The sequence below is a fragment of the Haliaeetus albicilla genome, chromosome 12 (genome assembly GCF_947461875.1).
Source record: "Haliaeetus albicilla chromosome 12, bHalAlb1.1, whole genome shotgun sequence".
Taxonomy (NCBI): domain Eukaryota; kingdom Metazoa; phylum Chordata; class Aves; order Accipitriformes; family Accipitridae; genus Haliaeetus; species Haliaeetus albicilla.
In genome coordinates, this window is record NC_091494.1 from 41,902,317 (window position 1) to 41,927,466 (window position 25,150).

The 25,150-nt window shown below is 64.7% G+C and overlaps 4 protein-coding genes across 6 annotated transcripts in view; 1 reads left to right on the plus strand and 3 right to left on the minus strand.

Annotated features, from left to right (window-relative positions):
• Positions 1-412: 412 nt before the first annotated feature.
• Positions 413-2,410, minus strand: CPSF4L (cleavage and polyadenylation specific factor 4 like). Its single transcript, XM_069797644.1, has 5 exons — positions 2,308-2,410; positions 1,938-1,988; positions 1,327-1,479; positions 959-1,054; positions 413-639 (listed from the first exon to the last, which is right to left on the minus strand). Exons 1-5 carry the CDS (start codon positions 2,408-2,410, stop codon positions 413-415), a joined length of 630 nt encoding a protein of 209 aa, XP_069653745.1.
• Positions 2,411-5,176: 2,766 nt separating this feature from the next.
• Positions 5,177-12,768, minus strand: CDC42EP4 (CDC42 effector protein 4). Of its 2 annotated transcripts, none has more exons than XM_069799383.1 (2): positions 12,651-12,768; positions 5,177-7,179 (listed from the first exon to the last, which is right to left on the minus strand). In XM_069799383.1, the coding sequence occupies exon 2, from the start codon at positions 7,040-7,042 to the stop codon at positions 6,098-6,100; it is 945 nt and encodes a 314-aa protein (XP_069655484.1). In that variant the 5' UTR covers positions 7,043-7,179; positions 12,651-12,768; the 3' UTR covers positions 5,177-6,097. The 2 variants fall into 2 exon arrangements, with proteins under 2 accessions (XP_069655484.1, XP_069655485.1); XM_069799384.1 differs by having other exon boundaries at positions 5,177-7,156; positions 12,645-12,752.
• On the plus strand, positions 7,081-12,606 carry LOC138687958 (collagen alpha-1(III) chain-like). The gene is made up of 6 exons (XM_069797645.1): positions 7,081-7,132; positions 7,657-7,806; positions 7,910-8,410; positions 8,729-8,811; positions 10,496-12,265; positions 12,418-12,606. Exons 1-6 carry the CDS (start codon positions 7,081-7,083, stop codon positions 12,604-12,606), a joined length of 2,745 nt encoding a protein of 914 aa, XP_069653746.1.
• A 5,430-nt stretch (positions 12,769-18,198) lies between the features above and the next one.
• Positions 18,199-25,150, minus strand: part of SDK2 (sidekick cell adhesion molecule 2) — a 51,504-nt gene continuing 44,552 nt past the window's right edge. The window contains exons 37-45 of one of the 2 annotated variants that reach the window (XM_069799386.1): positions 24,534-24,720; positions 23,903-24,040; positions 23,644-23,820; positions 23,378-23,503; positions 22,439-22,603; positions 21,958-22,098; positions 21,159-21,297; positions 20,732-20,858; positions 18,199-19,642 (exon numbers count right to left, since the gene is read on the minus strand). In XM_069799386.1, coding sequence (XP_069655487.1) covers positions 19,289-19,642; positions 20,732-20,858; positions 21,159-21,297; positions 21,958-22,098; positions 22,439-22,603; positions 23,378-23,503; positions 23,644-23,820; positions 23,903-24,040; positions 24,534-24,720 — 1,554 coding nt within the window. In that variant the 3' untranslated portion in view covers positions 18,199-19,288. The remainder of the gene's footprint in view (positions 19,643-20,731; positions 20,859-21,158; positions 21,298-21,957; positions 22,099-22,438; positions 22,604-23,377; positions 23,504-23,643; positions 23,821-23,902; positions 24,041-24,533; positions 24,721-25,150) is intronic. The other variant, XM_069799387.1, reaches the window with a different exon arrangement.

The following is a 25,150-nucleotide window of genomic DNA, read 5'->3' on the forward strand; positions in this document are numbered from 1 at the left end:
GAGGGGCAGTTAGCAGCTGCTGTCCCACCAAGCTCCCACAAAAGCTGGGGCAGAAGCAAGGGAAGCAAGAGCTGTGGGACAGGGGCAGCTGGTGCATCACCCTGATGGGCAGAGGCACAGAGCAAGAGGGCTTCAGCTCAAGAGGGAACAGCATAGGACCTTCCCTGCATCACCTTGGATGGATCCATGCTGCTCGTCATCAGCCCGGCCTTGAGGCTGGAGAAGGACACAGAGGACAGGCAGTTACTCCCTGGGACATGGCAAGCGGTACCCCCATATCCCCCCACGGCTCCCACAGCCTCTCAGGGCTGTTCCGGGGCTCAGGCAGCTGGTACAGGCATCCCCATGGGGATAACCCTGTGGTCACCAGCTCAGGTTGGACATAGGGAGAGACCGGAGGGGTCCAGTTAGTTCAGATAAGGACCCAAAGCACCCCTGTCCTTGACCCAGACACTGCAAGGGCCACAGCCACCTCTGCAGCCTTGGAGAGGGGGTTGTCCCCTAGCCGCATGCCTAGCTCCCCCCCCAGCCTGCCCAGTACGTACTGCATGAATTTGCACTTGGGTCCTTCTGGGCAGAAGCCGACGAGGTAGTTGGCACACATCACCCGCCGCGTGTGCTTATACTTGCACAGGGGACCTGCCACGCAGAGGAGAGGCTCCTGCTTACAGGGACACGGCATCAACCCCTGCCCCACGGGGATTTTGGGAGCCCAGCTTCCCCCAGCAGCCCCTTCCCCTTCAGCTCTATGGGGTCTTCGCTTCCCTCTGCCCAAATCCCCACCGGTCTCCCTCCCAGACAGTCCCCAGACAACCCACTGCGGTTCACCCCACTCTGGCTTCGTCACCTCAGAGGTGGCAGGAGGTTGGGCCAGCAGTGGGGTCCAGACTCCCCATCACCAGTGGGTAGGGAACACGGGCAGCCCCTGCTCACCCCAGCACTCATCCCAACAGCTCACCATGCCTGCAGAAACCGCGGTCATACCGGGGACAACCCATGGTGCTGGTAGTGGAATCAATGTGCAGGAAGGGACAGTCCTTGTTGCTGCACTCGCCTGCAGGAGCAAGGGGTGGGAGAGGTGGGACAACGCTCACTCGAGCCAAACGCAGTGGAAATCACTCAAGGATGGGCTGGATGGGAGGAACCGAGGTGCCCCAGGAGCACCCAGGCTTGGCCTGGGGAACAGTGGCCCTGGGCAGGAGCCAGTGGCATTTCTTCCCACAGACAGGAGGTGGCATCAGGCACTTGCTCGAGGCCAGACCCGAGGGACACTGGTGATGGGGTAGGAAAAGTTCGCTGGGGTCCCCAGCCCGGTCCCACACCTACCAAACTTGGAGAAGAAATAGCACTCGGGCATCTTGGTCGCGTCGTACTCGTGCAGGAAGTTGCATCCATCGCCCTTCTTGCAGAGCCCACGCAGCCAGTGCTTGCACACCACCGTCTTCTCCCCGACGACGTGCCGAAAAGGGCACCGCATGCCTGGCCGTGGCACACATCCACTGTCACAGCCTGCCTGTACCCCACAGCCCCTGCCATCGCAGCCCCTCCAGCCCTGCCTGCACTCAGGACCCCCCCCTGCCCCAGCACCTCCCAACTCCTCAGCCTGGGACACGCCAGCAGGAGTTTTCCAGGATGTGGAGGAGATTTGCAGCACCCACTGGGTGCGTGGGGCTCAGTTTCCCAGGCACTGCCAAGGTCTGGTTGCCCTGGAGGTGTTCAAGCCCTCCCCAGTGCTTGAACCAAAGGGCCAGGGGAAATGATGGACTCTGAGCAGCTTTAGCATTTTGGGCCAAAACTTGCCAACCCACTGACCACAGAGCAACCTGGATGGACTTGGGCTGGTCGTGGAGCAGAGAGGGGTCCCATCCTGCTCCCTGGCATCCCCAGGATCTTTCAGGGTGGTGCCAGTCCCGTCCCTGTCCCTTTGCAGCACTCACCCTTGGTGCACAGCCCTCGGTGGAAGAACTCGCAGACAGCCGACCCCAGCTCTGCAGGGGAAAGCAGGGCAGGGAGAGCTTCACCAGCCAGCCCCAGTGCCGGGACCACTGTGCCATCGAGGGTGAGAGCATCTCAGCCCCCTCCACTGGCACCCCCCACAAAGCTGTGCCAGATCCATCCATCCCTGACGGAGCAATGCCCGGAGCCAAGCAGACCTTGGGCAAGAGCCCTGGAAAAGGCAGGGCAAGAAGCACCCAGGCATTGTGGTGGATGCAGCAAGAGCCAGGAGCACCAGCAAAGAGGAGAACCCCAACACCTCCTGCACTCGTCATCCTCCAAGGATGCCACAGGACCCTGTCCCCAACTTACTGTCCATACCCGGGAAGGGCAGGGGCCGTGCTCCTCGCTGCTGCTCCACATCAGCCTCCAAGTCAAACCTGATCTTCTCCACACCAGCCACCAGCTCCTGCATCGCCTCCGCTCCGGCAAGAGCCACCTCCAGCAGGGAGCAGGGAGCAGGGCTGCAAAGGGGCTGACAGTGGGGCTGCTTGAGGAAAACACAGGTCTCCCAAGGGAGCACCACGCTCTGCAGGTCACTGCAGCTAACTTGGGCCTCAGCCGTGCTCAGAAACCCTCCTCTCCAAGCCAGAGCAAAACCAGTATAAGCAGCAACCTGGAGTGCTCCATTTAGAGAGAGAAGCTGCCCACATCTGATCTCAATTTGCAGCCGTGATTGCCTGGTGCCGCAGCCCAGCTGTGGGGAGCTCAGCCCCTGGGCCCCCATCGCATTCCCCCCCCCGTAATTGCCTCTCTGCACTGACATCTGCTTTTCCTCCAGCCCCAGCTCCGGGGCAGAGCAGCTGGCCCACATCTCCCCGGGAGCATTGGGGTCTGCAGGGGCTGGCCATGAGCTGGGTTAACCCCCTCACACCGGGGCTGCTGCTCAGCCTTAAAACAGAGCCAAATGTGGCCCAAGTCCTGCAACTAAACGCTCAGATCGAAAGGGATGGATCCTGTGCAGTTTTTTGTTGCATGCCGAGTGCTTTGAGCATCGCTGGGTGCACAGCGGCACCATCCCCAGCCCCGTACTCCAGCGCCTGGTGCCCAGCAGGACAGACCCATGTCCCCGGGCTCCTGGTGGGGATGGCCAGACCACATCTCATGCCCTGATGAGAAGCCCCTTTGGTCCCCACCACGGGTCCGGGGGCTCGTACACGTGCCAGGCTGCAGTGGCACGTACCAGGCCAGGCACGACCATGGTGCCACGCTGCTTCCCAGGGCTGCCGGGAGCCCACCCAGAAAACACCACGCAGCCCCCGGGTTTAACCTAACGCTCCGTCCCTCCTCCATCACGCGGCTCCCACGGCCACGCGCATCCCCGGCACGCGCCCGGAGCGACACGGCCTGACACATCGGGGATGGAGACCTGCTCCCATTCTGTCACTAGCTATAAATGCACTGGACCAGTGCTGCCCGCCTGCCGGAGTGCCGCCTGCGGGTGCTGCGGCCGCAGCCCTGCACAAGGTGCCATGCTCCGACCCAGCACCGAGCGTTCGTGCCACCCACGTCCCACACACAGGCCAGGTCCCACACCGAGATGCCCACCCTGTGGTGTGCAGATGGAGGCATTTTGGGGAGGCTGTGGGTGCAGCTCAGCCGACCTGACCTCCCCTGCAGAAGGTGCTGGCCAGACACTGCTGGCATTGCAGCGGTGCTGGTGTTACTCCCCACTAGCCCAGGACCCGTTGCGCTGGCCCTGTGCTCGCTTGCCCACGGTGTGCCAGGGCCGCCATCCTGTCCCGTTGAGCGGGGCCACGTCCCGTGCGTGCTTAGCGAGCCAACACGCGTTTTCTGCCCCGTCGGCTCGTGGCAGCGCGGTGCTGCCGAGCTGGAGGCTGGAGCCGACAGGCGTCACAACGATCGCGATTGCCAAGTGACGGTCACAGGCAGCCAGTGCCAGGTCACCCGAGGGACTCTCCCCTCCCTGCAGCACCAGCGAGACCCCGGGGGAGCGAGGGGGTCCCAGGGAAGGGGTGCAAACCCCGGTGACCTGCCCTGCCCCACTGCTTTGTGTCAGAGCATCCATAAGGGACAAGAGGAGCCAGGTCCCCCCCTCAGCAGCCTGGTGACCTCCCAGAAGGCAGCGACCAGAACCATTGGGGCTCAGGGGACAAGTGCTCAGAGCAGACGGACAGGGGACAGTGGCCCTGGGACCCTGGCACAGTGCAGAGGGGCTGTGCTGCAGTGACCAGGGCAGAAGCAGCCCGGTGAGCTCAGAGCCACCAGCTGCAGCTGCTGTTGTTCTCCCCGTCCCGGACAATAGCCCAATGTCCCACGCCGCAGGGCGGTGTGTCGGGCATGGCACACGCACAGGACCCCATTGTGCCTCTGCTGTGGCACAGCACTTGCCCGCTCCCACTGGCTTCACCAGGGAAGATGCCTCCAGGAGGACAGGGGAACCCAGCCCCCTCTTGGGGCCAGGAGATGTTGGAGGGGCAAAATCCTTTCCTCCCCCCTCCATCACCGGTGAGAAGAACCTGGCCGGTGCTCCCAGCAGAACCATGCTCTCCAGCCGCTCGGGGAAGGACTTTGGGGCTGCTCCTGGCACTTCGCCCCATCACAGCCCAGCTCCATCAGCGGGGCTGGGGAAGAGAAGAGAGCCGCCACGTCGGCACAGCCCCGCTTCCACCAGGGGCTGAGCTGTGGGATGGGAGCAACCTGCCCCGCTCACACCCCAGGCTTGGTAGGGGCCACGGCAGCCCCAAGGGACCGGGAGCACCCAGGGCAACCCCAGCCCTGGCCCCCAGCCCATGGGAGCAGGGACAGCCAGTCCTGCCCTGCCAACCCCTTCCCCTCCTGCCCGGCTGGCAGGGAGCGAGCAGGGCTGCAGGGAGGAGAGCGGAGTCTTGGCAGAGCCGTCCCTTGGCAGGAACCAGCCTGGCCGGAGGGTCCCAGCCCGGAGCCAGATCCGGACAGCGGGAGCTCACCCGCTTCCTCCCACCGCAGGCAGCCCCGCGCGATGGGCAGATAAAAGTACGGCCGCTGCGGGTGCCGAAACGCCGGCCAGGGGACCAGCCGCCAGGCAGGACTCCAGCCAGGGACAGGCAGCGAAGGTGGAGGCAGCAGGACAGGGTCTGGGGATGGTGGCAGCAAAGAGAAAGCCAGTCCCCGCTCGTGCAGCAGGGTGCAAACACGCACGTCCCCAGCCGTCTCGTCCCCTAGGAGGTCAGGCCACTGCTGTCACTACCGTTTCCTTTTATTCTTTGCATTTGTACATACATGGTATAAAACCCTCCTCTTCCAACTGCCTGCACCGGGCCAGTGTCGGCACTGCCCAGCCAGACCAGCCCCGCGGCAGCGGCCACCCGGCACGCAGGACACCAGGGCTCACCCTGGCTCACGGGGGGGTCTCGGGTGTTCCTCCCACGGGGGACAAACCCACGCTCCCATCGGCATCCCCGAGAGCAGCCAGTGCCAAGGCTGACCAGGAGGCATCACTGTGACCTCCAGGCTGTTTGGAGGGTCGAGCACCTGGGATGGATCCATCCATCCATCCATCCGAGGGCTGGGGAGCGAGCCCCCACCACGGCATGGGGCTGGAGGCTCTTGGTCTGCAGAAAGTCCCCAAGAAACCTGGGGAGCTGGAGCTGCCCACGATCCCGGGCCCCTTCTGAGCTCCAGAGCCAAGTCCTTCCTCATGGGAAATCTCCCCTCGGTTAAAACCAAAAGCGAGAGTAAAGAAAGTTAAGTACAAATCAGAGAGCAGTAAAAACCATACGGCGGAAAAAAATACATATATTACTAAAGGGGCTAAAACTTCAAAGCCTCATCTTGTTTGATCCTATATGCTTTACATTGGCGGGGGGGGGGGGGGGGGGAGAAAAGAGCTAACATCCAATGTCCAACAGAAAGAACCAAAATCAAGTCTGCTTTCCCCTCCTGGGATGTGCTGGAGCTCTCTGGGGACCAAGAGGCATCAGAGCTGCCCCCGGCCCCAGGAGCAGAGCGCTGTCCTGCCGCAGCACGTCCGACGGGGAGAGGGAACAAGTGAGGAGTTGAGTCTTCCCCGGTGCCACCCGTTGCAGCACCGGGATTATTCAGCCCCGTGTCCAAGCAACCGCAAATGAGAACCAGACCCCTTGGCTCGGCTGAAAGCCTTTTATACTCTGATCTCGTCATCGTCTTCGTCGGCGAACGAGAACTCCTTGTCGGGGCGTTTCAGGGGGCCCCCCCGTTGGCTCGGTGGCCCGGGAACGGGGCTGCGCTCCTCCGGCCCCGAGGTGCAGCTGGATGCCGAACTGCTGTCCCTGGGGCAGCGGCCGCCGGCACCGCGGGATGGGCTCTGGCTTGGCAGGGCTGCCGCCGCTGCCGTCACCACCGCCGGGGAGCCGGGCAGGGCGGCATCCACCTCCTCCTCGTGGCTCTCCTCTACCTCGGGGTCTTCATCCTGCTCCCACTGCTCCTTATCCATGATGCTGAGGACGTCCCCGAGCATGGAGGGCCCCAGGTCGATGTGGAAGGACATGATGGACTCGGCGTGTTTCATGCCCACCCCACTCTTGGCCACCACGACGGGCAGCTCCGTGATGTCCCCGAAGTCACGCTCATCCAAGCCGGGACTCAGCGGCCCGGCGGCCGCCCCGTTCGGGCGCTGCTGCTCTTCAGGGCTCACCTCCTCGGGCAGCTTCTTGACGGGGCTGGAGGAGAGGCTTTTGGGCAGCTGCGCCGCGCTCCTGTCCACCTCCTTCTCGTTGAGCTGGGGCAGGGAGACGGCGTTCTTCACGAAGAGCGCCGAATCCCGCAGCGAACCCAGCATGTCCCGCCGGTCACCTCGCGTCACCGACTGCGAGCGCTTGCTGCTGCGGAAGCGGCGAGAGAGCAGGCTGGGTTTGGAGGCACCCGGCTCTTCGCCAACCTCCGGCCCCGGCTCTCCCGCCTTGCTGGTGAGGAAGGAGGTGTCCCCAAAGGCGTCCCCTGCTCGCCCCACGTGCATGGTGTGGCGAAAGTCCCCCAGAGGCGCGCTGATCATTTCGGCCGTCAGGTCGGCCCGCGAGCGCCGCTTGGAGTGGGCAGAGTTGGAGACGAGTTGCTTGAGGATCGGCATCGCCGCGGCAGGGAGGGGTTGCGCCGCGCTGCACCGGGATGGCCAAGACGGAGCCGCGCGTCCCACGGACCCGACTGGTGCTCACGCTTGGTGCTCTCTGCAGCTGAGCTCCCACTGGCGTCACAGACAGGTCACTCCTAGGGGACAGGAGAGAGGGACACGGTCAGGCTTTGAGGACACAGGCAGGCATGGCTCTGCCGACACCAGCCCCTCACCCTGCCAGGCTGCAGAATGTGACCCCATGCCTGCCAGCCGCTCCACTCCCCTGGGAAAAACCTCCACGCAGGGCATCGCTCCACAGGGAACGGGTCCCCAAACACCCCTGAGCTCCCCTCACCCCCCAAACGAGCTGGTCCCAGACCCCAACCATGGAGCAGACATGCAGAAAGGAGCGCAAGAGAAAAAACCTGGGCACGGGGGTGTTGCAGGACAGTCCCCAACCCTGTCCCCCACATAAATGGGCATAAAGAGAGATGTGAGGTGCCACAGGCACCCGCCATCCCCTCCCCACGCAGCCCCAGCCTGCCGGAGCGGGGCACGGCAGCGCTCGAGCCTCTGGGAGCCGCACGCCGAGAAGATGCCTGGGATTTTTTTTTTATTTTTTTAATTGGAAGAAAGCAGGGAGGAGCAGACGCCAGGAGGAATTGGAAACAGACGGCAGGAAGTGTGCGAGGAGGGTGTAGAGCCCCCGGGAGGCACCGCCAGCCAAGCAGCGTGCCGGGGGGAGCCGGGATGGGGGACGGAGACGGGCAGGGACCCCGCGGGTACCCCTTCGTGCTTGGCAGGATGGGGACGTGGGGATGCAGCCTTGCTGCTGCTCTCGAGCACCCCAAAGCCCCCCCATGCTGCTCCTCGCTATAACCCCAGTGCTGAGCCCACGCGTGGCCGTGCCCACCCTCCCCGGCCACCTCACCGTCACCGCTGTGACTCCAGCGGTGGCAGAGATCACAAGGGCCGCGGCTGACCGGCACGTGGAGAGGAACATTCCTCCTTCCCCTGGCCACCTCGGTGCCACCGGCCAACCCGTCCAGCCCAGCGCCTGTGGCCACGCAGGAGGGGACAAGGACATCGGACCACGCCGCCACATCCCATCCTTCTCCTGGCGCCAGGCAGCCCCAGGTGGTCCCGGGAGAGGCTGCCGGGGAGGAAGGGCTTGTGGCCGCCCGCTTCCTCCCTTCGGGCACCACCGGCGACACCGCGGCCCCGTGACACGCATGGGGAAAGGACCGACGTCTCTCCTCCGAGCAAGCCTCGAGGTGGGGGCCGTGTCCCCCCCTCGTCGCCCACCCAGCCCCAGGGTGCACCTGAACGGCTCCGCTGACCACAGGCAGCGACGACGGCAGCACGGTCCCGGCACAACCCAGTCCCGTACCTGCTCAGCCGGACACCGCGGGGGACCGCGGCGTCTGCCCCACAGCTCCCAGCACAGCTAGGGGAGGGCTCCTGCCCCCCATCCCTTCCCAAACCTCCCCTGCGATGCCCGTCCGTCCCCCGCCACGGTAGTGGGGCCTCAGGCAGGTTGCGGCCGATCCGGTCCTGCGCAGGCAGGATGGACTCTGACCCCACACGGGTGCAAAGTCCCGGTGCCCAGCCCTCCCATGCACAGCTTCCATACGGGGCCGGCCAGGGCAGGCACGCCGCACGGCACGGTGCTGGTGGCACCGGTCCCCATCCATCCCCGTGCAGGATCCCAGCACCCCGCGGAGGCGAGCCCTTCTCGGCAGGGCGACTGCCCGACTCTGCTGCGGCAGAGCCCCGGCGATGTGACGGTGCGTGGGGGCTCCGGCCAAGGGAGCCCTCAGTTTATCCCCAGCAGCTGGGGGAAGAGACAGAACAGCCATGTCGTCTTCTCCGCACCCTCAAACCAGGAGCTGGGTGGACTTCTTCCCCCCGCTCCGAATGCAGAGGAGCAGCTTGCTGGAGCCCCGCTCCTCTGGCCAGGATCTCACGCCCGCCCAGCTGAGCCTGTGTGCATGGCACAGACGTTTCCCCCTTGCAAGGTCTCCTTTCAGGCCGGCATTCCTCCAGCCTTTGGTTTTACATAAAACAAACACTCCCGGCGAGCTCCCCAGCTGGGCCAGGCAACCGTGCTGCTGATTTAGGCCATCTGGGGACTGTCCCTCCCTTGTATTTAGATTTCGGGGCCAAGTTCAGCATTTGTGAGATACTTTGCAAGCCTCGGCAAAGGGGCCACGGGGAGGTTGGAGCGTTACCGGCGCGCCGCGGCAGCCTCCCCGGCCAGCAGCTCTCCATCACCGTCACAGCCTCCAAACAAGCCACCGTGTCCCACCTCGACGCTCCTGCCCACGAAGCCTTTTCGTAGCAGCCAAAATCTCCCCCACCCCTCAACGCTTCGCTCCCAGTTCACCCCAAGAGATGACGGCAGCACGGCGGGATGCTGCTGCCCGCACAACCCAGCCGCTGGCCCCATCCTGCCCAGGGGGAGCAGGACACAGAGCCCTTCTTTTTTTTACTCTTCTTGCTTGCGGAGTGGAGAGCGGATCCTGTGACATTCCCGCTGCCGGCGCTTTCACAAAGGAAACCAGGCCAGGGCAGCTTCGCCGCCACCGCCTCTCCAGCTACCTACCAGGGAAAGCTGCTCTGTAACCCGAGAGACTTTGCAGGCAGGCAGGCAGGCTGGCAGGCAGCGCTGCCCATCCTGGGGCAGCGAGCCCAGAGCACCGCCAAGTCCCAGCAGGGATTTGGGGAAAGGGGAGGGCATGGGACCTGCAAGTGCAGGATAAAGCATACCGACAGACCACGCGCTGCTTCCCACCTGCCCTTTGGGACCATGAGCTCCAAAGATTGGGAGCCCCAGGTCTCCAGGGACACAATTTCCCCTGCAAATGGCTGTCTGCTTGCAGGACAGCAGGGTCCTGCAGCCAGCGTGGAGGGTGGGACAGCCCTGGCTAGGTGCAGGGCAGGCAGTGGGGACCGCGTGCCCTGATGGTGCAGGCTTCCCACAAGATCCCCCCCATCCTCCCCACCTCATCCCACTTAGCACCAGTCACCCAGGGGGACCAGAGGCACAAGTGGCTTAAAGAAAGAGGCCAGTGAACGGGTGCGCACAGGAGAAACGCCGAGTCTGGCCACGCTCCCACGCGTCCTGCCCCCAGCTCATCCCGCTCACGGGCTGGAAGAGCCAAACCTGCAGAGGGGGAAAGCATCCCAGCCGGCCAGGCTGGCTCCAAACGAGCCTCCCCGGCTTTGCCGTGCAGAGCACCCCAGGCAGTGCCCTCCAGCCCAGAGATCAGAGGATGATGCTCTCCCCACCCTGCCAGGTGCTGGGGCAGGGGCTGTGCTGGACCGGTCGGGTCCCCCCATTGCCGCCTGGAGCCAGGGAGAACCGGCACACCGAGCAGGGAGGACACACCGGCTGCTCAGCCCCACTTTCTGGTGCGCTGCCCCTTGGGGATTCGGCTCACGCGGCCCTTTGATGTTGCTGCCTGGCAGACAGCTGCCAGAGACAGGGCACGGATCACACCTTGCCACCGCCAGCCCCGGGAGGGGACAGGCCCGCTGTCACACCCTCAAATTGGGCTCCCCAGCGAGTCTTCCCAGGACCTGGGGGCAGAAAGTCCTGTTAGTGCGGGCAGCCCAGGCGCCCCGGTGACCGCCTCCTCCCCGGCGCGGGTGACAGGTCTGGTCCTGTCCCTGGCATCGGGATGCCGTTGCAGTTGTGCCATGGGATGCGTGGAGCAGTCCCGGCAGCGACTCTGGAAGTGGAAAGGCAGCCGGCAGCATCAGAGCCGGGGACGGCGAGACGGCTCGCCGGGGTGGGAGGCAAAGCTCGGCTCCTGCCAGGGCTATCGGCACGCTGATCAGCGCCAAGCTGGGGAACTCGCCGTCCCAACGCCGGCACGCCGGTGCCAAAAGCAGAACAACGTTCCCGGAGGGACTGCCGACGACCAGGAGCTAGCCAGAGTTCAGCGAGGAACTATTGGCAGGACACGCCAGAACACGCACAGGACCATAAATCCTCCTGCTACGGGGACACGAACCAGCCTGCGGCTCTCCAGGGCGAGCAGGGGACGTTTCCGGGGGGAAAGGTTATCTCCTCGCCGGCCCTGGCTCCGTCTCTCACAACAACAGGGACCGGCCGGGGTCCGACAGGATACCGGGGCTAAACAGACCTCCCGACCTCCACCAGGCTCCAAATTCCTGTGGTTTCGCTGGGGCAGATGGGAAGTAAACAGGCAGGCTTCCCACGGCTTGGCCACGGTACCCTACCTGCCGGCAGGACCCGGCACCCCGCAGCCGGCCGGCTCGGGGGGGGCCCACGACCGCGGTGGCTGTTTGCGCTCGCGACAAAACCCAGGGAACAAAGGGAGATACCGCCACGGTCAGCACAACGCTGCCGGCAGCGGGGCTGCCTGCGGGCATCGGCGTGTGGCTGCCCATCGGGGCCGTGGAGGGAGCCCCACTGCCGGGTCAGCCCGTGGCACAGTGTCAGGCGGCTGGCCCCGGCAATGGGGATTTGGGCCAGCCTTACTCTTCCCCCCACCACCCTCCCGCCAGGACCTAAACCCAGTGAACTTCCTCGGTGCTAGAGCTCAGCTGGATTCACTCCATGGTCTCCGAGGGAGCTGCGTCCAAAACAGAGTTGTTTACTGTGAGCCCAGCTCAGGAGGAAGCCCCGTCCCGGGGTGCAGAGACCTGTGCTCCCTTCGTTCCCTCACTCTGTGCCTCAGTTTCTCCCCCAGACTGCTAACGATCCCAACTCCTGATCTATATATTCGGCACTCGGAAACATCTATACTTAACGCCGCTACCGCCGGGGTCAAACCAGGGCGGCGAGGGCTGAGTCCAGCTCCCCAAGAGCGGTCGCTGCCCACCAGCCCCCGGCTCTCCCAGCACCAGAGTGGGACGGGGAGCCAGCCCCACGCCCAGGCTTCCAAAGCCGGGCAGGTCCCTGCTCCCCACGGGAACCTGCGTGTGCTCCCCAGGGATGGCGAGCCGTGCTGGAGGGCTGGCTGGGGGGGGGGGTCAGAGGGGAAGGCTGGGGAGGGAGGAGGGGGGTTGGAATGGCCGGGAAACCCTGTCCCAGGCTGTAGGAGGATGAGCTGGAGGGGGATTTCGGACGGCTCTGACTCAGCACCCGCCTGCGCCCAGCCCCGGCCAGCCCAGGGGTGCTGCTGGACCCGCTCCAGCGAGGGGAGGATCAACCTTTCCGAGAAGGGCCGCGGGCAGCCACCGCCCCGGCTGCGCCCACCGCCGGCTCCGGTGCACTGCAAAGACCCCCCCCAACCCGGTCGGGGAGCCGCGGGCGAGCGGCCACCGATGGTCACCGGGGCTAGCTGAGCCGGGCCGGTTTCCCCCACGCTGGGTAAAGACGGCTCCGTATCCTGTTAACCCCTTCGCCCACCCGCGTTCAGGACCGGCCCCACGTTCCGGTGGTGGGGTGGGGGAACGTATCACCGCCGCTCCCGGCCCGTTACCGGAGCGGGGTTCGGGGCAGCCCCCGGGGACCCCGCCCGCCACCGGACAATAGCCGAGCTGGGGCCCGGCTGCCTTCCAGCCCCCCCCCACCCGCGACCGAGCCGAGCCGAGCCGTGCCGGCCTGAACCGAGCACCCACGGTACCCCTGACCCCCCCCCCCAACCCTCACCTGAACGCCCGGGACCCGCCGCCGGTCCATGGCCGAGCCGAGCCGGAGCAAAACTGTGTGTCCGTCCCCCCCCCCCCCCCTCCACTACCGCCGCGGCGGAGCATGATGTCATCGCCCCGCCCGGACCAATGGCGCGGCGCCACGTCACGCGAGAGCCCCACACCCTCCATTCAAACCCGAGTGGGGCGGGGGGAGGTGAACCTTCTCCCGGGAGCGGCCCCGCCCGTGGCGGGGGGGGGGGGGGTGTCCACCCGAGTGGGGTCCTGGTCCCCTCCTGGGTGGGGTGCAGGGATCCGCCAGGGTGTGGGGGGGTCCCCTCGGGGGGGGGGGTCCCGAGTGGGGTTCCCGTGGGCAGAGCGGGGGCTGGTTGTACCCCCGGCCGCTCAGCCGGGGGTTGAGGAGGTGGGAGGTGTCCGACTCTAATTAATTAAAGGGAATTAAAAGCTGAACTGAGCTGCCGAGAGGAGGCGGGTTCAGCCCCGGGGCAGCACCAGTGTCCCTGTTCCACTCGTGACCGTGACACCCACGAGGCTGCAGCACCCACCCTCACCCCCCACCGCCCCCCCCCCAGCTCTCTGTCCCCAGCCGGTCCCACTGCTCCGTCCCCCTCGGGGGGCCGCCGGGCCCCTCCAGGGCCGTGGGGTGGTTGGGGGGTCCGTGGCCAGGACGCGATGGCGGGGGGCACCCCGGCCACCCCGGCACTGGCGATGTGCTGAAAGGGAGAGTGCAGGGCTGCACAGCCGCTCTCGGGGATTAAGGCGAGACCTTTGTGGGAGAAAAGAGGCGGGAGAGATGAGATTATCCCGAATCTGCCTAATGCAGCGTTTCTTGCATATTCCAGAGCGTCTGGCATCTCTGCGGGGGGGGGGGGGGGGGGGGGGCCAGGCTGGGGTGCAGGGGGGCGGTGAGTGGGGTCCCCAGACTTGCAACCCCGGGGGCTCCGGTCCTGGGGCACGATGCTGTGGGGGGGACAAATATTTCTCATGTCACCGGTGCAAGGAGATGCGTTCCCCAGGCTGGGTGGCACCAACCCAGGGGTCGTGGCCGCGGCGGCAGCCGGGGCCGGGCATCACCGGGCGTTTTGCTGGCTCATCGGGTGCAGACACTTCTCTCCGTGGGAAGGGCAGGAGGCCGCTCGCCGCATAACCACGGAGCCGCTGCTCCTGCGGGCAGCAGGGGCGAGCCTGGCACTGCAGAGATGCTGGGACTGGCACGGCAGAGAGGCTCTGCCAGACTGAGCAACGGGGCCAAACCACCCAGGGCATGGCCTCTGCCCGCAGCCTGGGTGTCCGGCGCAACCCCAACTCCACCGGTGCCTGCAGTCTGCTTCCCAGGCTGTGCTGCTTCCTCGGCCCACACCGGTGCCATTTTCACAGCCGATTTGTTTGGCAAATTTTATTTCCCTTGCTTTCCATATGGGGAAACTGAGGCAGGAGGCAAAACCTCCGTGCCCAGTTGAGCAGGCGTCTCCTGGGAGCCACCGCTGGATGCAACAGTGGTTTGTCGGTGGGTGAGGAAGAGGAGGAGGGTTTGCCAGAGCCCCCACCGGCAGCTCTACCCTCTCGCGTGGGGCCAGCGCGCCTTAATTGAAGACCGGCACGGCGCTGCTCGCCTCACCTGATGCTGTCACAGGAGCACGGCGCTGGCTGAGACAGCGCAGTCAGGAGGGATTAACATCAGCCGGCTGGTGGGAGCCGACGGGGAAGTCTCCTGCGGGCTGGCCTAACTCTGGCTGGGAAGAGCAGGCACCCACTCAACTTGAAAAACTGCCTGGGAGAGATGGGCCCTTTCCTCTCTCCTCCGCCGCAGCTTGGGCAACGCAGAGCCCTGGGGCTGGATCCGGCCTTGGGGAGACGGCAGCGAGGTCGGGGTGCTGGGAGGCTCAGGATCAGGGAGCGGGTGGCCGCATCGCTCCCACCCTTCCTGAACCCGTCACTGGTTCCTTTTACTGCTTCTCAGCAGCTTTTGAAAGCAGAGAAGAAGAAAAGAAAAGGCTTGAAAAGCACTTTGAAAAGCAGGGCAGGGAGAAGCGCCCGAGTTTCCCAGCAGCCCCATCCCCTCCTCCTGCTGCCAGCGCCTGCCAGCTTTGTCTGCCGACACAGCCTCGGCCGCGCAGGAGATACTGCTGAACGAGCCGGGTGCATTCCCCAAGCCTCGGTGCTGCAGCAGGACATAGGGATCACTCTCTGGACACACCAGGGTGCTGGGAAGGGGGCATTGCCCCCCCAACCCCCCCAAGCCCCTCCAGCGCCTGGGCCCAGTGCTGGTTGCTGCCAGACACCTCCCCAATAGCCCCCGCCAACCCCACCGACACCAGCTTGCACCCACAGCCGTGGGGTTTTACCCCTTCCCCGTGCCATTCGCCATGGGATGAGCAGTTAACCGGCGCACCCCGGCAGAACCACACAGCCCGCTCACCGCTGGCACCCGTGGGTGCACGGGTGAGCACCAGGACAAGCTGTGTGCAGGTCGGAGCCTGCAGTCGCTCGCCTTTCCCACCCGGCACGCTCCCCTGGCCGGCAGTGCCGCAGAACAGGCTCGCAGAACCCGCTGCCCACCCGGGAACCCATTGCCCGGCCACAATGCAGCCACCCCGGCTTTCCCCCAAGGGGATCCCACCTGGAGCGTGGCTGCTGCAGGGACCCACCGTGGCTGGCAGTGCCCGTGGAAACCCCCTGCCCTGGCAACAGTTTCGGCGCAGGGACCCCTTCGGATGGGGTGCCACGGCGCGAAGCGGGCACCCACGCCGGCAGGACAGGGTGCACAGACCTGGGTCCGTCCTCTCCGCCGCTTTCCTCTCCCCGCCGTCCCGGGAAAGCTCCACTGCCGTCCCTGCTGCCGGCAGCTCTGCCCATGCCGCGGGCTTCGCAGCCTGGCACGGCGCAGGAGGCGGCAGGGCCTGAGGCACGTGGGGCTCTGAGGATGCGCCGAGTCCTGTCTAGTCCCCAGCATGGCAGGAGGGGCTGTCCCTGTCCCCGCAGCCCAAGGCAATGGAAAGGTGGGGACACTCGGCTCTGCCCCGGGAGCTGGCGGGGAATCGGGAAATCTGGAGGAAAGGGTAAGCCCAGGCTGCAGGGTTGCTTCTCCTCCACTGCACACCGAGCAGTTCTCTTTGCTCTGGTTACTCCTTGCTTGATCTAATCTCAACCTGGAAAATAAACTGTTACTACCTGACTCCTCCAACACCAACACCGCTTCAGCTAAAAGAAATAAGTAAAAATAAATCACGGAATTCAGCCCAGCTTTACAGGTCGCAACCCCTGTTTCTGGCACGTAAACATCTCTCCATCACATCGAGGGCAGCGAGCGGGTACCGCTCCAGTGCTGCCCCATCTGCACGGCAAGGTCTGAGGGTACAGCTTCTCCCCTCTGCCCCGCTTTGGCTCACCCAGCCCTGCTAAGCGAGCAGTGTTCTGCCCTTGGGAGAACCGCAGGCCACCGCCAAGCCACAGTCAAGAGATACGTCAAGGCCAATTCGGTCCCCGGGGACTAATTGCTACCGACAGCTCGCCCTGCTTGTCTGCTGCACAGAGCAGCCTGGAGAGCTGGCAGCGCCGGCAGCAGCAGGGCTGGGCACGGGCAGCTCAGACCTGCCTGGAGGGACTTTTGGAAAAAGCCGGTTGTGGCAGCAGCATGGTGAAAGCCAAGGTGGGAGAGAGGTGGCTGTGCTCAACAGGGAGCACGGCATCTTCCCCCACGAGCCCAGCCGGTCCGGTTGCATCTGTGCCGTGGGGAAACTGAGGCAGTACTGGTGAGCGAGAGCTCCCGCTAGTGCTGCTGGTACTCAGCCCACCTCTGCTGTGCCCATACTGGGCTTTGTGTCCTGCGCAGCTCCAGGACCATCCTGAGGAGGTTCCCTGGTGAGCAGAGAGCTAACCCACAGCCGCAGTGGGATGTGGGATCCACTGATTCCTCAGGTGCTGCATCCTTCAGCTGCGGGAAACCACGAGCAGAAAGGGATCGCCTTGGCTTCACTGCCACAGGGCCCCAGGTCCTCCGGCCACAGCCACACCGGTGGCTTCACCTCCCGGCATGGCACAGGTCCAAACCTGCCGCAGACGTTGCTGCACCCTCTGGCTTTTCCTCCTCATGGCCAGGGACAAGCCGGGCCAGGGCAGGCGAGCAGGACCTGGGCTCTGCTCTGCCTCGGCTGCCGGGGCTGTGGCACACTGCCGTGCCGGGGAGCACACGCAGACCCCACGCAGGAGACTCCTGGGACCTGCATCCCACCATCCCTGCAGTGGGGGACGCATCCAGGGACCCCGTCGGTGGGTCATTGCTGCTCACAGGGGCTGGCACGTGCCCTGCGCTGGAGGGGAGCATCCCTCGCACGGGGAGAGTCCCTCGCACGGGGAGCACGCCTTGCGTGGGGAACTCGCCTGTGTTGCTCGACTCCTCAGACCTGCTCTGCCCCGCGTCTCTGGCGGCTCCGCGTCCCAGTCGCGGTGGGAGGAAGGTCTCTCTTGCACAAGCTGGGACGCCTGGGGCTGGAGCTGGGCTGCAAACGAGGGGCAGGATTTGGCTGGACAAGCGCAGACCCCCCTCCCTGACTGCCCCCGTGCAAAATATCTCCATCCCAGCGGAGCATCGGGGCTCTCTCCGCTGCCCAGGGAGAGGACGGGCACCCCTGGGTGCTGCGCTCCCTTCGGCGCCAGCTCCCAAGTAGGTCAGATGAGTCACCTGCCAGAAATGCCCTCTGCTCAAGGCGATGCGCCAAGGCAGGGACGCCTTTTCCATCGGTGGCCACCGCAGCATCCGTCCCGTTTCTCCCCCAGCCCATGGGATGGGCGAAGGGGGGCTGTGGCACTGGGTCGCACACGCCCCCCCCCCCCCCCAGCTCCAACCGTTTCCCCAATGCAGCACCTGCAAAACGCTCCCTCTGGCAGCCCCAGACCCTTCCCCATGCTGGGGTGAGGGTCCGGGCATGTGCCCACAAGGGGGTCTGAGCCCTCCGCGGGGTCCTGCGGCAAGAGGCTGTGCAGACCCCACAGCCCCCAGTCCTGGAAGCCCCCGGCAAGGGAACAGCCCCCGGCCAAGGAAGCGGGGGCCGGTGCTTTGCTAGCGCTGCCGGGAGGCTGAGCCTTCCCCAGCCCTTGGCTCCAGAGCCATGCTGTTTGCTGCCAGAGGGCTGAAGGCGATGAAACCCCAGCACATCACCTGGATTTTCCTGCCAGGCTTGAAGGGCAGAGCAGCCCACACCCGGTAAGCGTGGTGGCGAGTGTGGTTGCAAACCACCCCAGGAGAAATCCCTGGCGCTGGTGATGCTGAAAGCACCCGGTGCAGTGGGGTCACCTCCCTCCTCCCCTGTCCCACCACCAGGTCCTGTTTTCCTCCAGCTACAGACCCCACTGGGATGGAAACACGGCCATCACGGCTCCCCACACCGTTCTGGACCCTATCCCAGCACCGCAGCCTCTGGCACCCTCTGCCCAGCTCCTTCCCCAGTGCCATAGGGCCGACACGAGCCCGGCCAGGACAGCAGGACAGACGGACGCATCCCGCCAGCCCCTTCGCCGACGCAGCAGGGTGACAGAGAGGTGAGACTGGCTGATCCTCAGGCTGTTTATTGGCATCTCCCTCGGCTCAGCCCGGGCGCCACGGCCCCGCCGGGCTGGTGCCTGGCTCACCAGTAGGCACTGCGGGGGTTTTGCCATGCAGAGACCACCAACACGGCCACGGCCCTGTAGCCCCCACCCTGGGGCATCGCTATCCCCTCGTGCTCCCAGGTCTCTGCACAAAACCCCATTAAAAAAAAAAAACCCAAACCACCAGAAATGCAAAGGGGTGGTTACGGTCGCCGCATCGCCCTGTCTGAGCCCTCGCCAGAGCCTCTGCACGGCTCCGGGGTGCAAAATCAGTGGGGACATCAGCACCTCATGCACCCCGGCGGGGCTCTCCTGGGGTTTAAGTCCTGGGTTCTCCTGGGGGGGCGGAGGGGGCTGTGCTGGGCCAGGCACAAATGAGGGGAGGAATTAATTGCCCCTGGGTTCCTAGCACAGTGGCTGCCCCCTTCTCCCAAAGGCTGGGGGATCCAGGGTGGGGCTTTCCTGGCCAGCACTTTTTAAGATCAGCAGAGCTCCTCTTCTCCTCTGCAGTCAGGGGTCTCTGTCACCGCTTGTCCCCAGGTCCTGGGGGAGCCAGAAGCGGAGGCTGGTGGAGGGACCGGGGTTTGGCACGGCGAGAGCCCCTGCACCCAGCCCGGCAGCACCCATGGGACCCCAGTCAGCAGCTCAGGGGCAGCCAGGGCAGGTGGCAAGGGCAAAGTCTGGTGCAATCCTGCCGGCCCCCCAAGCCCTCCAGCCCCACCTCGGCTGAGGAGTCCATAACGCAGAAAGCTTTGGCCAAAAAGAGGAGCTGGGTTTTTTTCCCTAGCCCCAGGGAAGGCGCTTGGCGTTCTGCTCCGGCACTGCAGAGAAAGCGAAACACCCGCCGGAGCGCCGAGCCTGAGGCCACTGCCCGTCACGGTACTGCTGCCATCCCCAAGGCCCTTCGGCCTCTCTGCTTCCTCCTCCTCTTCTCCCCCTTGCCACCTTTTTCTTTTTTCTTAATTTCTTGGGGCTTTTCTTTTTTTTTCTTTTTTTCTTTTTTTTTTTTATGGTTTTTTTTTCCTCCTGTTTGTTTTTGCTTCTGTTTAAATATCAAACAAAAGAAGAAAATCCAGCGATGGGGGCTCTGGAACCAGGGGCCAGGCTACTGGGTGGACGGTAGAGTGTACCGGGCTGGCTGGGGGGGTTGCCGGGAGTCTGGGGGGTGGGAGTCCTGCTGGCTTTGGGGCGGAAAAGGCTGCCCTGCTGCGTGGAGGTACTGTTGGAGAGGGGCGCGTGGTCGGGCTCCCCTGAGTCGCTCTCGGTGTAGCTGTACGCCTGCGCCCGTGAGATGCCCTTCTGCTGCCGCCGCCACGAGTTGTAGTAGGTAGGGTCGCTGATGTAGTGGTTGACGAAGGAGTGGGCTTTCTGGTGGCCAGGGTCCACCTCATATTCGCTGTCGCTGCCCTAAAAGAACAGGATGGGGAGGTGAGCATGAGGTGGGGGGGCATCACCCACCAGCCCCCAAAATAGGGTGACCTTTCCCAGTGCTTTTTTGGGGATGCTGGCAAGCACATCCCAAAAGACTTTAGGGGCTGGGATGGCTGCAGCGCTGCTGGGGTGTTTCTGCCTCTTGCTAAAGCAAAATAAAACCTCATACAAAAGGGCTGCAGGGTCTTGGGGCTCCGGGGGGGGGTGGTCCCCGAGGCCGTGATACCCCCGGGGTTACGGGGAGGGTGTTTTTGGGAGGCGGGTGCTGGCGACCCTGCCTGCCCGCTGGCAGTAATTGGATTCAGCTTCCCCTGGCCGTGCACAAAGGGCCCATTGAGGGCGGTGGGGAAGCTGCTCCGAGCCAGCGCCAGCTCCCGCTGCTCTTCACAGCTCCTCAAAAGCCACTCGAGCCTCGCGCAGGCAAGAGGGAGCGGAGCCGGCATCTGCTGCGCAAAGGCAAAAGAAACAGCCGGTGTAGGCAATGACATGGGGCCCCCCTGGGGCTGATCCCCCTCCTGCTCGGTGACAGCCGTGGGGACCCCCAGGACCTCCCCTGGGCTTCAGCCTCGTCTTTTCAGATGCCGCCCAGCATCCATCCCGGGGGCAACGCTCCCATGGCCTCCCCCGGAGCTGCTTGCCTGAGGAGCTGCCCGCGGCCACGCTCCTGCCCGGCCACAGCTGCCCGTTTCTCCGGGAGGAGACAAAGGTGCCATTTTGTGGGATTGGCAGAGCCGCAGCCGTTGCCACCAGCGACCGGGCAGCGGGACAGTCCCCAACCCCGCTGCCCTCCCGTCCCCTGTCCTCGGCAGCCCTGGGGCTGGGGGCTACACACGGGCTGGGGGCTGTGCCAGCTTCGCTCTGGCTCCGTGCCACGAACCCACGGGGGATGCTGCTGCCTAAAAAGCAGCACGGGGTAGGAGAGAGGGACCAGCGTTGCTTTTCCCAAATGCGCACCAGGACCTGCATCGTGGTGGGCAGAGGGCAGGGGCGATGCTCAGGGAGGGCTCCCAGCACCGTCCATCCTCTGCAAGGTCCCCATCCCCATGGGCAGCCCCAGGTGGTCACCTGAGAGTCGGAGACCTCGGAGGGCTTCTCCGTCAGGCTGCTGCTCTCGGCAGGGATCAGGTCGTTGTACTTGGTCACGTCCTCGTCCGAGTAGTGGAGGCTGCCGGGGCTGGGCCGTGGCGGGGACCTTGGGGAAAAGTGGGTGCTCAGCGCGGGTCCCCCATTGGGGCTGTGCCACACAGCGATGAGCCCAGCCGAGCCCCGGGGCAGGCGCAGGGACCACCCCCTAAGCTGTGTGGAGCCCCCACCAAGGACCCTGCCTATGGTCCATTCCCAGCTTTTCAGGCTGTTCAGCATCCTGGCACATCAGGTGCCAGCCTTCCCCAGTCCCGTGCCCATCCCACAGGTGCACGATGGAGGGACAGGCACGATATCTGAAAAAATCCCCCCCCCGCCCGGGGAAGGGGCTGCGGCGAGGGGTCCCTACCGGGTGTAGATGCCATTCTTCCGGCAGAAGGAGTTCTTGACGGAGAGACGCCGGTTGTTGAGCTCCAAGGCGGGGAAGCTGCCCTCGTCCAGGCTCACCATCTCGCCGTGGCTCAGGGCGGTCGCCTTGGAACCGTTCCCTGCGGGATGGGATGCTCAGCCTTCCCCAGACCCTCCCCAGGCAGCACAGCATGGAGGGGCCTGGACCCTGCACAGGGGGGGACCCAGGGAATGGCCCAGGGAGGGTTGTGCCAGCTCCAGCGTTGGACAGACCAAAGCCTGGGGATGCCCACGATGTGCCAGTCCTGGGGCATCGGCCACGCATCAGCCCCGTGCCCAGCATCGCCGGCCGTGCCGAGCCCTGCCTGCCTTGGCTCACACCCTGACCTGCCCCATCGCCTCTGGCTCCCAGCTCAGCTGCTCTGTTTGCTTAACGAGGAGGTCTGGATTTTCCCCACAATTTGAGCCCTTGATACAGCTAAGAAAACAGAGCTGTGTTTGACTAATCCCAATGACCTCTGCCGAGCCCCTGGGCTGCCCTCCCTCTGCAGCTGACAGTGGGACAAGTCGCTTATTTAATCTCTAGTTCCCAGTGCTCTCCGGGAAGCCCACAGCATCTTTATCGGATATCACCGAGTCTCTGGAGGAGCCATGCCCCAAGGCAGGCTCCCACCACCCCGCTCAGACCCCAAAGGCAGGCAGGGAGGCCCCAGAGAGGCTCCTATGGGATTGGGGCTCTGCATCCTCCAGCAGGCACCCCAGAGGGTCCCATCACCACCCACCACATCCCCGGCACTCACCTGAGTCTGACTTCTTGGCGTACTTCTTGCTCTGCCCGCGGATGATGAGCACAAAGACGAGCAGGAGGATGAAGATGAGCCCCACCAGGGCGATGACCACCAGGAACCACCACTCCTCATAGAACGGGTTGGCTTTCTGGGCTGGGGCACAGCAGGGAGGATCAGAGGGGGACAGGCATGGGGGGCAAACCAGTATGGGTGGGTAGACCCCACTGCAGGGCATGGAGTCTCCTTGGGGAACTTTGTGAGACCTGGATCCACGTGAGGGAGGGGGTTAAAGGGGGATAGCAGGAGGCTTTGCAAGTGCAATGCTGGCAGAAGCTGCTGGCAGCAAGAGCTGGGGCTCTGTAGGAGCCAAGCAGGGTCAGGGAGATGGGTTTCAGTGATGGCCATGGGAACAGAGCAATGCTGGGACTCTCCCTCCGGCACAGGGGTGACAGCATCCCCCCGGGGACACCCACATGCTGCCCCCGCTGGCTACCTGACACGGAGGGGGAAGGCGTGCTGGGGGTCCCATAGCCATAGTCATTCACAGCGATGACACGGAAGTCGTAGCTGACCCCCTGCTTGAGGATATCCGTGCTGAAGGTGTAGGAGGTCACCTCCTTGGGGATGTCTTTGATGAGGATGTCCCAGAGCCCCTCGTCTGGAAAAGAGAAGGGGCCTAGGAGGGGGAGACCAGCTCTGCAGGACTCCCCAGGGCGAGAGGCTGATCTCCCTCCATCCAGGAGTGTGTGCCCTACGCCATCTGCCTGGCCCTCCTGGCCCTGGCAGGCACCGAGCTCACTCGCTGCAGCATCATTAAAAAGCTGTAGCGATGCACGCAGCTGATTAATCGCCTGCCCTGCTCAAAAGCCCAGGGCAAGGCAGCTCCCTGGGGACCTGCTCCCACTGCAGCCCCGGAGCAGCGCCAGCAGCTCCACAGGAGCGAGGGGTTTCCCTCCCTGGCGCTGCTCCCAATGTGAGAAGTGGTACCGACCCCTGTTAGCGATCGATTGGGTCGTCTGAGCTGCGGTCTCTGCGGCAGGGAGAAATAATTAACTCGGGGCTGCAAGAGACAGTGTGGCCGTGCCTGCTGGCTCCCTGCCATGGGGATGGGGAGTCCCAGCTTCCAGCCTTGCCTGCCCCTGCATGCACAGGAACAGGGCCTCCCTGTTTTGGGATAGCCTTGGTACCCCTCAAACCCCCTTGCATGGCTGGGGGAGCATCAGGACCTCCGTGCCCGTGAGAGCAGCAGCATCGGCAGCGTGGTCCTCATGGACCGGCACATGGCCGACATCCCAGACACCCGGGTCCTAATCCCCAGCCCAGCCTGCCGGGTGGCCTGGGAGAGGTCAGCACTCCCTGCCTCAGTTTCTCCTGAATCCAAGGCACTGCTGATATTGAGGTAGGGATGGAAATCAGACAGGAGCTGCAGTACCTGAAGGACGGGCTTCGATGACGTATCTGGTGATGGGTCCTTGGCCGGGGTCCCCACTCGACCAGTGGATGGTGATAGCTGAGCCGTAGCGAGAGATGAAGGGCTCGCCAGGGGGGCCGGGGGCACCTGAGGACCCAGAGCAGAGCTGGAGGCAGGGGGGTACAAACTGGCATGTGGCCATACCAGCCCTGGTGGCACTGGGGGAACTGTCCCCACCACATCTCCTCCCTCACTCCGGCACAGCCGTGCCACACATCCCCCCCTACCTTCCCCAGGCCCAGTGGTGATGTTTGCCTCAACGTCTGGCCCGTAGGCAAAGGTTTTGGCCCGGATTCGGAACCGGTATGTCACACCCTCGGCCAGGTCCTTCACCTTCATCCACAGCGGGCTGTTCCCTTTCACATCCACTGTCACGATCTTACTGACACCTGCGGGGATGGAGGCTGAGCTGGGTCTTCCCCAGAGCCCTCCCAGCTCCTGCCAATGCCCCCAGCCTCCCCCCAGCACCCCCTGCCGTCCCCTCACCGTCCACGGGCATGCAGGGCTCGTAGACCAGCCTGTAGCCCTCGAGGACGCCGTTGGGCAGTGGTGGTGGCTCCCAGGACACGTTCACTGATGTGGTGGTCAGCTCGCTGAATCGGATGGACCCGGGAGCGCTGGGGGCTGTGAGGGAGCAGGGTGGCCGGGGCCAGCTCAGCACTCCCAGGGGTGACCCCCAGCACCAAGCCAGCCCCTCTCCCTGCCTCCACCTTAACGGGGCTGGGGCACTCGTCATCACCATCTCACACCACCCTGGTGCCACCCCACTGCGCCTTCATCCCCACTAAAGCAAAGACCCTGCCAGGCCACCGCGCACAGCTGGGGGAATGAGTCTCCTTCTCCTTGTCTCTCCTCCTGAGACCTTCATCATTCCCAAATCTCAGCCAAGACCTTCACCTCCACGTGCCCCCACCCCACAAACCCTCTGGGGTGAGCCCAGGGCTGGTCTCTGCTCGGGACTGCAGGAGCTGGGGTGCAGCTGGGATGAAGGGGCATCAGCCAGACATCACTGGAGCTGGACCCATGGAGACACCTCCCCGCAGAGCCCAGGGGCAGGAAGGTCTGGATGTGACCGTGCTGAGTGAAGGGCTGGGGGCAGCCGTGCCATGGGCCCCACCTGCCTGCTGCGTTCGCCCCTTGACGGGGGGGCTGCGGGGTCCGTCTCCCGCAGCATTGAAGGCGGCGACGCTGACCCAGTACGAGGTGTACCCCGTCAGGTTCTTCAGCTTCACCCCGTTCTCGGGCAGAAAGAGCGTCTTCACCCGCGCGCTCTCGTTCTGGCTCTGGGCCTCCCAGAAGTGGATCTGCAGGAGGAGGAGGAGGGGGCATGGAGACCCGGGTGATGCGCAGATCCAGCCCATCTCGCCTTCCCCACACCCTTTGCTATGCCCAAACACCTTGCGCAGCCCCGTCCGGGCTCCTAAGCCCCTATATCCCAGAGTGGCTGGGGTTCTGAGCATGCCGGAGTGAATGGAACGGCTTCTCCTCCAGGATGGCTCCAGGCTGTGCTGGGCATCAGACATGACCCCGGCTCGCAGCTGGCTCAGGACCCAGCATCAGCACGCTAAGATCACCTTTGAGCTGTGCCTAATTCTCAAAGGACGGCTCCGAGCAGGAGGAATCACCGTGGATGTGACCAAGGAGGTGCCTAGAAGCGTGGGGCTGGGCATCCCGGCTCCATCCCGGCTGGATCCGAGGACCGACGGCGCCATCTGCCGCCCCGCGGCCGCTCAG